The 13,452-nt window shown below is 39.6% G+C and overlaps 1 protein-coding gene across 4 annotated transcripts in view; it reads right to left on the minus strand.

Moving 5' to 3' along the window:
• The window catches only part of LOC130222040 (NACHT, LRR and PYD domains-containing protein 12-like), a 417,646-nt gene that overhangs the window by 5,104 nt on the left and 399,090 nt on the right, over positions 1-13,452 (minus strand). For 2 of the 4 annotated variants that reach the window (XM_056454661.1, XM_056454659.1), the window contains exons 2-6: positions 9,069-9,180; positions 8,297-8,401; positions 6,822-6,926; positions 2,251-4,146; positions 1,144-1,317 (exon numbers count right to left, since the gene is read on the minus strand). In XM_056454661.1, coding sequence (XP_056310636.1) covers positions 1,144-1,317; positions 2,251-4,146; positions 6,822-6,926; positions 8,297-8,401; positions 9,069-9,112 — 2,324 coding nt within the window. In that variant the 5' untranslated portion in view covers positions 9,113-9,180. Of the gene's footprint in view, positions 1-1,143; positions 1,318-2,246; positions 4,147-6,821; positions 6,927-8,296; positions 8,402-9,068; positions 9,181-13,452 lie in introns of those variants that run through there. The other 2 variants (XM_056454657.1, XM_056454660.1) reach the window with 2 other exon arrangements.

Genomic DNA, 13,452 nt, shown 5'->3' on the forward strand with positions numbered 1-13,452 from the left:
TTCTGCTCATGTCAACAGCAGTGATGAACACACACACACACACACACATCCTGATTAGCTCTCTTTATTGATTAAGCCCTCACATCAGTTCAACACACTCACACAAATAATGTATCACCTTAATATGGTTTTATAGTTGATTTTAAAAGATTATAAGTGTGTTTTGTAGATGATCGACAGCTAGATGCATGATTACAGCTGGTTGTATGACTGCAAGACATGTACTCAAATGTTACAGAGGTCTGAAATGTCTAATGAGGTGTAGGGCTGGGTGATGTCAGACCATATTTATTAATAATCGCCTTTAAAAATATCTTGATAACTTCAGTATATGATCTCTCCCCAATAATGTTGATTATCTAATCTAATCTAATCTTATCTAATCAAATCCACATCGCCCAGCCCTAATCAGCCCTAATCTAAATTTGCAGACATCACACGAGTGTCAATGCCCATTCTAGACTCACAGTGGATTTAACAGTGATGTTTCCAGACAAACACACTCAACCAATGGCTATTGCTGGACCAAGTTCATGTCTGAATATTAGCGAGTCCTAGACTATAGAAAGAAACGTCTTGAGTCCGGACTCGAGTACTACAGCCCTGACATTCACAAACTTCAGCTTGTAGATCAAACTTTATTGTATAAAGAGCAATAGAAAATGACCTGATCTTCATTTGTATATTATATTGTGGACGATGATGTAAATAAACTAAAACAAACACAAACCCACTCTCTTAATGTCTCTTTCACCAGCCTGACAGTCACATTCACACTGATGGACCATCAGGGGACTTTTATTCTGTCAGGTGAGAAACACCTCATTATTCATGACCCAAAAATAAAAGATGAATAAATAATTGAATTCAGATGATCTTTAAAATAAAGGGATTCCTTTAACTCTTAATCATATTTGGGTATATTGGAAAAAGAGAAGCTCTGAAAGTGCAACATTTTGTAATATACTAACTAATGTTTTTAAATATATTTACAGATAAACATACATTAGTACAGTTACGATTGAAATCACATCCCTGTAAATGTTTTGTTTCTTCTGCCAATCCAATGAAAGAGGCTCCACATTTGGTTAACCAATATGAAACCATCTTGTTGTAGTCGCTGTTGAGTGGAGAATCATTTACCTCAGAGTCTCCAGTTTACAGTGTTGACTCTTCAGTCCATCAGAGAGAAGCTTCACTCCTGAATCCTGCAGGTCATTGTTACTCAGGTCCAGCTCTCTCAGGACACAGTTTGAGGATTGTAGAGCTGAAGACAAACTCTCACAGCACTGAACATTGAGTTTACACCACTGTAGCCTGTGTAGAGGATAAAGAACAACAAAATCAGCAGTAAGAAATGAGCACTGTTGAGTGTTCATGAGTCTAGTCTACACTGATTAAAGTAACACTGAAAATACACTTTATATACACTGCTCAAAGAAATAAAGGGAACACTAAAATAACACATCCTAGATCTGAATGAATGAAATATTCTTATTAAATACTTTGTTGCTGACAACAAAATCACACAGAAATGATCACTGGAAATCAAATGTATTAACCCATGGAGGTCTGGATTTGGAGTCACACTCAAAACTGTAGTGAATTGCAGGCTTTGCTGACACACTCCAGACACATGAGGTCCAGCATTGTCTTGCATTAGGAGGAACCCAGCGCCAACCACACCGTATATTGTCTCACAAGGGGTTTGAGGATCATTTTACTGAGCTCAGTGTAAAGTTTAGTGTTAAGGCCTAAAGTAAATGTAATATTAGAGGCATGTCTGCGGCGAGACAGCAATACTCTGTCTAAAATTACACTATTTCTCTGATCAGAAAACACACACAATTATCCAAGAGCAACACTGTGTTAGATTTGAGCAAATACACATCAACAAATGTCCTATTTAGCTGGAGGAGCACAGGGATTTGCAGGGATTTAAGTTATTTTCCAGGATAAAATGTAAAGCAAATGAAGTAGATTATTAAATAAGTACAAATGTTGTTTGTGTGAGTTAAAAGTCAAGAAAAGTTTGTTAAATACGTTTAGAAATGATGAAATGAATGAGCAAATAAGGAAACAGAACACTGCAGTCCCCATGCAGTAATATGGTGTATCAGCGATCTCACAGGGGGACGATATGGCCAGCTAAAGATTCTCTGTTAAAGCAGGGCAGTGATTCACTAAACTGATCTGAGTCTTCAGTGCAGACTGATGTGTGTCTTCTGTGATCAATGAATGAATACTCACAGAGCTCTTCTGCAGTTTCTCACAGCTGGTATCAATCTCCGTCTTCCCTCATCTGATGTGTTGAATTTATTAGAGTCTAACTCATCCAGCGGCTCCTCTGACATCTCAATCATGTAGGAGATTGTTGAGCAGTGAGCAGGAGAGAATTCCTCCTCTGAGTGTTTGTCTGATTTCACAAACTCCTGAATCTCTCTGGACAGAGTCTGATCTTTCACCTCCAGCAGACAGAGGAACAGATTGATGGATCTGTCAGCTGAGAGTCGGTGATCTCTCTTGATCTTGTCTTTAATGGCCTGTGTGATTCTCCTGATGCTCTCTGAGCTCTCCTCTCTGTGTGTCAGCAGATCCTGGAAGAGTCTCTGATTGGACTCCAGTGAGATGCCCAACAAGAACCGCAGGTACAGATCCAGATGACCATTCCTACTCCAGACAGCTTTATCTACTGTTGATCTGAGCAGATCATACAGAGACTTCTCAGAGCTGGCCTGTACATGTTGATTATATGAATATTCTCTCTCATAAATCAACTCCAGTGGTTCTCTCTTGTTTGTTAAATGGCAGTAAAACACAAAGAAAGCAGCCAGAAACTCCTGAAAGCTGAGATGGATGAAGCTGTAGACTTTCCTCTGATGAATCACAGATTCCTCCTTAAAGATCTCAGTGCAGATCCCAGAATACACTGAGGCGTCAGTGACGTCTATGCCGCTCTCAATCAGGTCCTCCTCATAGAACATCACATTGCCCTTCATCAGCTGTCTGAAAGCCACTTCAGCAAGTTTGAGGATCACTCCTCTGCTGGACTGCAGGAGTTTCTCTGGATCTCTCTCTTCATACTTCTGCTTCCTCATGTTGATCTGAATCAGCAGGAAGTGGATGTACATCTCAGTCAGAGTTTGGGGGATTTCTGCACTCAGATCTTCTTCCAGAAGCTTCTGAAGCACAGTGGAGGAGATCCAGCAGAAGACGGGTATGTGGCACATGATCTGGAGGCTTCTTGCTCTTCTGATGTGGGAGATGATTCTGCTGGCTTGATGCTCGTCGCTGATTCTCTTCCTGAAATATTCCTCCTTCTGAGGCTCAGTGAATCCCTGAATTTCTGTCAGACGGTTGATGTATCTGGATGGGATCTGATGGGCTGCTGCTGGTCTGGAGGTGATCCAGATGAGAGCAGAGGGAAGCAGATCTCTTTTTAGGAGGCTCCACATCAACACAGCCACTGATGAAGATTCAGTCACAGCACAAACTTTCTCCTCATCTGAAAAGTTCAGTGTGATTCTGCTTTCATCCAGACCATCAAAGATGAACACAACTCTACACTGCTCATAAATCTTGGGCTCCAGATCTTCAAGTTCAGGATGAAAGTCCAGCAGAAGTCTGTGAAGACTGTACTCATGATCTCTGATCAAGTTCAGCTCTCGAAATGGAAGCACAAACATGAAATCTACATCTTGATTGTCTTTTCCCTCGGCCCAGTCCAGAATGAACTTCTGCACAGAGATGGTTTTCCCGATTCCAGCGATGCCTTTAGTGAGAACAGTCTTGATCTGGGCTTTCTTCTTCTTGATCTTCTCCTCATGTCCTGCTCCAGCTGAGGCTTTAAAGATGTCATTGCAGTAGACTGGAGTGTGTTGTGAGGGTTTTGTTCTGGCTGTTTTCTCCATCTGTAAAACCTCATGTTCTTCATTCACTCCTTCACTCTCTCCTTCTATGATGTAGAGCTGTGTGTAGATCCTGTTTAGGAGGGTTTGAGTCTCTCGATGGTTGATTCCCTCAAATAATCTCTCATACTTGTTCTTCATGCTGGTTTTGTGCTGCTCTTTGACTCTCTGGAGTTCATCATGTTCTGGTTGGAGTGAATCCTGCTGCAGGTCTCCAGTCTGATCATCTCTATCCATACTGCAGGAACAACAACAATACAAAGAATCAATGAGTAGACCCCATGGTTATGCCCCATGGCTCAAAAAAGGATGTAACAAGGGGACATCCAAGAAAGCCGTCACTTTTTAGAGACACAGAGCTGGACACGCATGATCCTAATCTCACACTGAAGACACAAACACACCAGAGAAAAAGGAGCGTCACAACCTCAAGGTGTTGTTCAAGGTGTAAGATAAATGTTTAATGTGTAAAGTTTCAGATCACAATCAGATCATTTATTATACTCTTCTGAATATGTGAATCCCAGCCCACCACTCTCACGCATGTGTCTCCTGCATTGAAAGTTTTTCATTTAAGTCAATATTCAGGTTAAATACCTACAGCTCTGCGCACACTCCCATTAATTAATTAATTAATTTTTTCTTTTACATGGGAAGTGGTGTACGCAGGTTTCCACCCCAGTTTTGCCCATACACCATGTTTATAAATGAGACCACTGAAGTGTTGGTGTGATTTCTCTTTACAATAATATTAGGCTATTAAATAGATCTGAAAATGGTCCAATAAATTTTGGCTAACGGGGGGTTTTGGTGTAAGATTATTTGCATTAGGCTAACACACTTTAAACATTAAAAACCTTCAAAAATGCCCACTAGGTAATAATAATAGTGTTATGAATTTGTAAAAAGGTGGTTTTTGAAGATTGACTGACACTTGATGGCAAAAAAATAATAATATGTGTGTCAAAAAAAGAAAATGAAAGAAAGAAAATGATAAAAAAGTAAAAATGTCTATGTTTGTCTTTTACCAGCAGTGGGTGTTAATAAATTGCATCCATTTGTGAGTGTCTTATTTAGTAGAATTAGAAGTTATAGGCTATTACTAAACATGGAAACATGTGATAAGTTTAATATACCAAGTTTTATGTACTGGAAAAATCACAAGGTGGCCAAATGTCAGTGGTAAGATTGCTTTATGATTTTTAAGAAGGTTAAGAGCTCATTATTTTCACATTACCGCCACTGTTGGGTTGTCTGAACGTCAAAGCTGAAGCTTATGCTTTCATTACTTTCACTTTCACATTACTGATCTGTGCTCTCTCTCTCTCTCTCTCTCTCTCTGTGAGAAGTTCCTCTTTTTGTCCAGGTTATGTTTATCTACGTCATAAACTCTAGGAGCAAGGCGTCTAAGACATAAATATTTCAGGGCTTGATGTTCAAATCATGATTATTTTCAGTTGCCACATTTATCAACATATAGAGATCCTCTGTATGATGGGACTGTCTGCATGTGAAGGTTTCATAAATCACACATGAACCTTGTCATAAGTTGATTTCTGTGTCCAGATCTGCACTTGTTTCAGTGTTGGATTTATAAATGTGGTCCGTTGTGTTTGCATCTCTGTCTCTCTGCTCTGTGGACTATAGTTTTGCCGTTTGTCTGCCACCTTGTTACTTGTATTTTTTTGTTTTCGCTCTGATCTTCACCTTGACATTTGTATTTTTATTTATTAGATTCAGCAGATGGATCTTCTGTCTCTTTATTTCAAACTTACCATTACAAAGAGGACATATTACTACCAGAGTCTTTTTCAGATGCATTATTTAAAGTCGCAAACAGTAAAGAAATGTTTTATGGTCAGATATCTATCCTTATCAGGACGATTGATGGATACATTCCAAACAATTCCATATCAGAAAATTTATATACCACTATTCTAATGTTTTCTAGATATTTTAATGGAAAGAATCTTACGTACTGTGCCTTTAAAGAGCATCTATTTTACCCCTTTTTCAAGAACTTTTGTGTCTACAGAATGTGTCTAAAGTTTCAGCTTAAATCAGTTTATTTATTATACATTTCAGAATATTAGTATTCTCAGCTCTGAACACACTGTAGCTATATCTGTAGCCTGTGCCTTTAATGCAAATCAGTTAGTTCTCCCCGCCCACCATTTCCACGTGCCTTTCAGAGTGTGCCTCAGTCTCCACCTCGCCTGCATCAGATAAACAGCACAGTGACAGACATGAAGGAAGCAGATCTCACGTAACATTTGTGAGAAATACTACAGTAAGAACTGTCCCAAAGATAATTTGATGCATTTGTTGTGGAGTTAATTCAAGCCTTTCTGCTACGATGAGTCACAAACAATGTTGTTACAAAGTTCACACACAGACACACACACACACACACACACACACGCACAGTGATTTTACCGTCTTTAACTTACTTTATTACTAACGTTCACTGTTTTAGAAATACTTTAAACTTGTAAAACTCATTCTTGATCACATGTGATGAAGATGATCACAGAGAGCTGAACAGATCTTTTTATCCCGGTTGCTTTGTCTTGTTGATATGATTATATGCGTTACTAAGGAGACATGTTAATACACGGCTGTCAATCAATTTGGTGGGCAGGGAAACCGCACTCCTACATCACGCTGTAGTGGGCCTCAAAATGGGAGAGATTTGGATCCTATTTTAACGTCAGGAAATTAAAAAAAGAGCCTTATTGGCTTTATATCACCCCAGAATGACATGGACACACTATACCCACACACAGTTCTGCGCAAACAAAAGATAACTTTCATCATAGGTGCCCTTTAAAGTATTGTTTAAGTCAAATAAAAATGTCCTGATGAATACTGAAATACAGTCCATGTGTCATCGATAATGTAAAACACAAATACCTTTTGGTAGATGATGGTGTTTTCTTCCTGGGGTCTGGTGAAGGACCTATTGACTCGTCACTCTTCATAGACACAGAGCTGGACACACATGATCCTGATCTCACACTAAACACACAAACACATCAGAGGAAAAGGAGCATCACAACCTCAAGGTTTTGTTCAAGATGTAAGATAAATCTTTATTGTGTAAAGTTTCAGATTAAAATAGCTATCAATTCATTTATTAGACTGTTGTGAGGTTTGAGATATGTTTAAAGAAGAAGGCATGGTCAGCAGTGCAGGTAAGAGCAAACAAATTTTATTTCTTTTTCCTTTTTTTCAGCTCAAGCAGCACACACAGACCTGTTGGCACCGTTCTGACCATTGTACAGTATCTGGCTCTCCTTTTTTAGTGAGATCAGAAATGTAGCCGGTGCTCCAAACAACCCGAACGGAAGCATAACGAACTGGTGTAATCTGAAGGATAAAGGCGTAAGGGGAACTTGCCCATATTCCTTTATCAAATCCAATGTCGATGAAAGCGAGCAGCACCTAACCGATCGAGCAACTCGTCAATGTGCAGCATCGGATGCGCATCAAACTTGAAAACATCATTTCCTTTACAAAAATCCACACAGAACCAGATGGAGCTGTCTGTCAATCAGTCTCGCCCAGTCACTGTGGGATTCTTTTACTACCCTCATATCTAGCATCTTAAATTCTTTCTGAACCACTTTTTCTGTGTGTGTGTTCAGGCAACCGGTACATAAGTGTTGTAACTACAACACCCGGTTCGGTCTCGATATGGTGCTGAATCAGATTTGGTTCGACCAGGCAGGGGTGAGAACACATCCGCGAATTCCTGCTGGAGGCACCGGTTGTTAGTGAGCCACCACTACCATCTAACAACCATCGCCAGAATCCCTCTGGATCCTTCCACAGCTTTAATAAATTTAGATGGTAAATTTGGCGTGCCCTACCCCTGTCTGTCTGTGCCACTTTAAAATCAAGCTCCCCCACTCGTCGAGTGTCCACGAACAGTCCTTGCCACTTGGCAAGTAATTTCGAGCTGGCTGATAGTAGCAGTACAAACACTTTGCTTTCCCAGTGCAAATTGTCGTAATTTAGTGCCCTTGTATTATCTTTGGTGCTGCTGATTCTGGGCCATGAGCAAATTGTCCGACGAGAGCAATCCCAGTGCGTGGAGTTTTGCCCGCAGGTCCAGAATGTATTGGAGCTCATTTTTACTGTTAGAAGGCTTGTCCTTCCAAGCCTCTCTCTCAACATCCAGCACCCCTCGGGGCGGTCTGCTATAGAGAAGCTTGAAGGGGGAAAACCCTGTGGAGGCTTGAGGAACCTCTCCCACCGTGAATAGTGATGGCTCTAACCACTCCAAATGTTTTGCCTTCAAATGTGCCTAATAGGTAATAATAGAAGTGTTATGAAGGACAGTGATTGACAGTTTTGTGTGATCAATAATGTAAAACACAAAATACCTTTTGGTAGATGATGGTGTTTTCTCCCTGAGGTTTGGTGGAGGACCTATTGACCCATCACTCTTCATAGACACAGAGCTAGAAACATTTGATCCTGATTTCACACTGAACACACAAACACACCAGAGGAATAAACTGTAGGAGAAACTTCAGTCTCCTTTACAAGAGTTTAACAGACAAACATGAGTTTGTTCAGTTTAATTCAGCACAAACTAATAGTTGGTCTGTTTAATCAGGTCTGCTACACAGGAATCATGGGTAAACATGACGAGTGATGTGCTGCTTTCTCATTTTGCACAATCTCAGCTTCACTGAAAACATATTTGACTCTAAAAGCTTGTTATATGACCTGTTAAGTAAAAAACTCACCGCAGAAATCAGATGAGGAAATATTAAACACAAAACATTATCTCGGAGTCTGAGTAGTAATAGTTATTAGTATTTCTATTTCTAATAGTAATTTTCTAATAGTATTTCTAATAGTAATTGTATTTCTTCTATAAGCACAAGCTGAAACTGTTCTGTGGTCAGCTTTAACTCTGATGTTGTACAGGACTTTAAACAGCACACACGACACATATTGAGCTCTGGTAAATATGACACCAGATCAAGCTGTCTGTAATCTAGACTGATCTAAACACATTTCCTGAAGTTAAACTGAAGCTTTGTCCATCATTTGATCAGGCAATAGCAACACAAATAAGTGCATTGTTGTTGGTCTTTGTTCTTCAGAGAAAGTGTTGAAATAATGGTGTAAAAACAGAGACAATACCTGTGTTTCTCTGAGAGAGAGTCCTTTACTTGCTCCTCTGCCATACTGCAGCTAAAACACCAATGCAGACTTTAGCAGAGCTTTCAGGAAACAATCAGCCGCTGACCATCACCTGGAGATGACAATATACTGAGATTAAAAACATCACACTGTATATTCACACTTCTTCAAATGAATGCAGTTCCCTCATCTGACACCTCATATATTTCACATTTAATATATAATATATACTTTGTCGAGTGACATTGTATATATTAACTAAGACATTTAGTTAAAACGTCTGCTGACAGTGAAGGGTTAAATGTAATTTGTTTAGTAAATGCCAGCATTTTAATAATAAAATTAAATTAACGCAAACAAGCCTCAAAAAACACACTGAACCACCTCTTTAAGAAACTTGTTTTTCAGCAGCTTTTCTTCCTGTTCAGCTGAAAGGTCTGCTTTAACTTTACTTTTGATTTCGTGACTCTGAATGTTTAGAGTTATGTTTAATGCTGAATTATTGGAAACTATTGAGTCAGTCTGATATAGAAGAGAACAAACACTTTAAAGGGATTAAAAAATAAAGCTTTTAGACACAGTGTTTAAATGACCGTGTTTGACTCAGTGTTTAATCTGTGTAAGAGGATTTGATCTTCAGGATCAGACATTTAAAATCACACTCACACATCTAAAATCCCTTAATCATCTCCACAAATAAGCGTAATGGTAGAAGAATTACACTCACATGCAGAAGTACAGACGCTCTTGTGCAGCAGGAACACAATCTGAGCTCTTTGACTTTGACCTGTGCGATCTACAGGTATATCCTGAAATATTACTGGCTCCACAGAGTGACACTGACATGAATATTCATGAGATTCTCCTGACTGTGGGCATGTCCTGAAGACAACACACAAACCACTGGAGCTGAAGATATCTGTGCACCTTCTCTGAGCACGAGCGTGCTAAAGGAATATTGAAAAAGTGTAATATATTATATATAGTGTAATATAATATATATTCATGAAATGAAATATTTTCGTTGAGTGAGAACTGTCTTGAGTCTTGTCTTTCGTCTGCTCTTTCTGCTGTGTCTTGATCTGTGTTTCATGTGCCCAGTGAGTACCTCGACCTGAAGAGAGTGTTCAGTAAGTCTCGAGCTGCTTCTCTTCCTCTCATTGTACCTATGACTGTGCTATAGACTTATTGCCAGGTACGTCTCCGCCTAAAGGTAAGATATACTCTCTTTCTATACCTGAGAGGGTGGCCTTGGAGAAATACATTTCTGATTCTCTAGCGGCTAAGATCATTCGCCCTTCTTCTTCACCGGCGGGGGCGGGGATCTTTTTCATGAAAAAGAAAGATGGGTCTTCTCGACCTTGCATAGATTATCGAGGGCTGAATAACATCACCGTGAAGAATCCTTTGCCGCTGATGTCTTCAGTGTTCGAGCGTCTGCAGGGGGCATCTTTTTTCACGAAATTAGATCTCCACAACGCATATCATTTGGTTCGCATTAAGGAGGGCCATGAATGGAAAACTGCGTTTAATACCCCCAGGGGGCATTTTGAATATTGTGTTCTTCCCTTCGGTCTTTCTAATGCTCCTGCAGTTTTCCAAGCACTTGTAAATGACGTGTTGCGAGACATGATAGATCAGTTTATTTATGTCTACCTGGATGACATTTAGATTTTTTCCCGTTCTCTCCAGGAACATGTGCAGCACGTCAGGCGAGTGCTTCAGAGGCTGCTAGAGAATGGGCTTTTGCCAAGGGAAAATGCGTGTTCCATGCACAGTCTGTTCCCTTTCTAGGACACATCGTGTTGGTCGAGGGGGTGCGCATGGATCCAGAGAAGATTCAGGCTGTGGTGAATTGGCCAATTCCGGAGTCTCGTAAGGCCCTGCAGAGATTTCTGGGCTTTGCCAATTTTACCTGCATTTTATTTGAAATTTCCGCCAGCTCGCCGCTCCTCTGACGTCCTTAATCTCCTCCAAAACTCCCTTCAGGTGGTTGAGTGCAGCACAAGCAGCATTCACAAAATTAAAGAGCTGCTTTGTTTCAGCTCTCATTCTGGTGACTCCTGATCCCTCCTGGCAGTTTGTGGTTGAGGTTGACGCGTCAGAGGTGGGGGTGGGCGCTATCCTGTCCCACCATGCATCCTCGGACGACAGGATTCATCCTTGCGTGTTTTTTTCACACCGATTATCTTCCGCAGAATATAATTACGACATTGGTAATAGGGAGTTGTTGGCTGTCAAACTTGCTTTGGAGAAGTGGTGTCATTGGCTGGAGGGTTCGGGGGTTCCCTTTATCATTTGGACCAACCATAAGAACCTTGAATACATCAAATCTGCCAAACAACTTAGCTCCAGGCAGGCTCGGTGGGCATTATTTTTCAGATGGTTTGACTACCATCTCTTATCGACCGGTTTCCAAAAACCTGTCTTTTTTATTTTTCCGAGCGCAATACATCTCTTGAGCCCATCGTTCCTCAGAGGATTTGTATTCCTGCTGTGACATGGGAGATTGAGAGCAACGTTCGCACAGCCTTGGATGGGGTAACGCCCCCAGCCGGATGCCCACCCAGTCGCTTGTTTGCACCGGAGGTGATTCGGTCTGACGTCATTCAATGGGGACATTGAACTGAACTGAGCTAAACTGAACTGAACTTAAACGGAAAATTTAACTAACACTGTTTCAATTTACTATGATCTTCTATGTGAAGCTGCCTTGACACAATCTACATTGTGAAAGCATTATACAAATAAAGGTGAATTGTATATTTTAATTGTATATTGTAATTGTATAATTACACACATACACATATATAAATATGTGTATGTGTGTATATATATATATATATATATATATATATATATATATATATATATATATATATATATATATATATATATATATATATATATAATTCTGGATTTTATTTCTTATTATTTATTTTGTTTCTTTTTTATATTTATACACTCTTTTGTTTCATCCATCTTGAGTCCATCTTTCTGTATTTCTACATATTGTGCTATCTGCAACAATATATTATAAATGACTAGTCCTAAAGCTAATAAAGGGGATTTGCCTAATCATACTGTAAAATTCGTGACTTGGAATGTGAGAGGCCTGGGCAGTCAAATTAAAAGATCAAAGTGTTTTCACACTTATTCACAGATATTCCACTCAAATTTTAAAAGCAAATCTAGAGGTACCGCTATTTTAATACAAAAATGGATAAAATTTGTCCCAGACAATCTATTCTCTGATCCAGGTGGGCGGTGTGTTATCGTCTCAGGCACTCTGCACCAAACACCTGTCATTTTAGCCAGTGTTGATGCTCCCAATTTTGACAACCCAGCTTTTGTCAATTTACTCCCAAATTTAGACACTCACCACCTTATTCTAGGTGGAGACCTTAATTGCACTATTAACCCAAGTCTAGATTGTTCACAACCAAAAACATCAGCTCCTACATCAATGTCTAGGGCATTTTCCTCCCTAATGGATCAGTTAGGATGCGTAGATACTTGGCGCTTCCTCAATCCAACCGCAAAAGTATTTTCTTTCTTTTCGAATGTCCGCCATGTCTATTCACGCATTGATTATTTTTTTACAGATCATTTTTTTACCTTTAGTTAAATCAACAAAATACTCTGCAATAGTAATTTCAGACCATGTTCCACATATTTTAGACATCTATTTTCCTTGAAATTTGCGTAGCCAAGCTGCAACTTGGAAGCTTAACACTGAGCTGCTGGCCAACAAGGAATTTCGTGACCACATTCCTTAAGATATTGATTTTTTTAGAAACCAACAAATCAGATTCAATATCACCAACTCTGATTGGTGGAACATTCAAGCATTTATACGTGGGATCATCATTTCTTTTAATTCGCACTGGTCCAAATCCAGGAGATTAAAATAACCGAGACTCATTGACAAAATTTCAGAGACAGACAGATTTATCGCTAGTTCACCAAATCATGTCCTTAAAACAGAACGCCTGAAACTAAAAACAAACTTCGATCTATTAACAACCAACAAGACAGAATTCTTATTAAAACACACAAAAGCAGCCTACCATGAGCACGGAGAGAGAACGGGTTGCCTTTTAGCTTCTCAACTTAGGGACCAGGCTTCTCCACATTTAATCTCACAGGTCTTTGACTCCTCTAAAAACCTCACTACAAACCCAGTTAAAATTAACTCAGAGTTTGCTTCTTTTTATTCTAATCTTTACAATCCAAAAAGCTGTTTAGATGCCGCCACTATTAATAACTTTCTTTCTAAATTAGAATTTCCTAAATTTAGCTCAGTTACAGTTACCAAGCTAGATGAACCTCTTAGCGCACAGGAAATTGCCTCTTGCATCTTAACTGTGAAAAACAATAAGGC

Source organism: Danio aesculapii, chromosome 4 (genome assembly GCF_903798145.1).
Source record: "Danio aesculapii chromosome 4, fDanAes4.1, whole genome shotgun sequence".
Taxonomy (NCBI): Eukaryota; Metazoa; Chordata; class Actinopteri; order Cypriniformes; family Danionidae; genus Danio; species Danio aesculapii.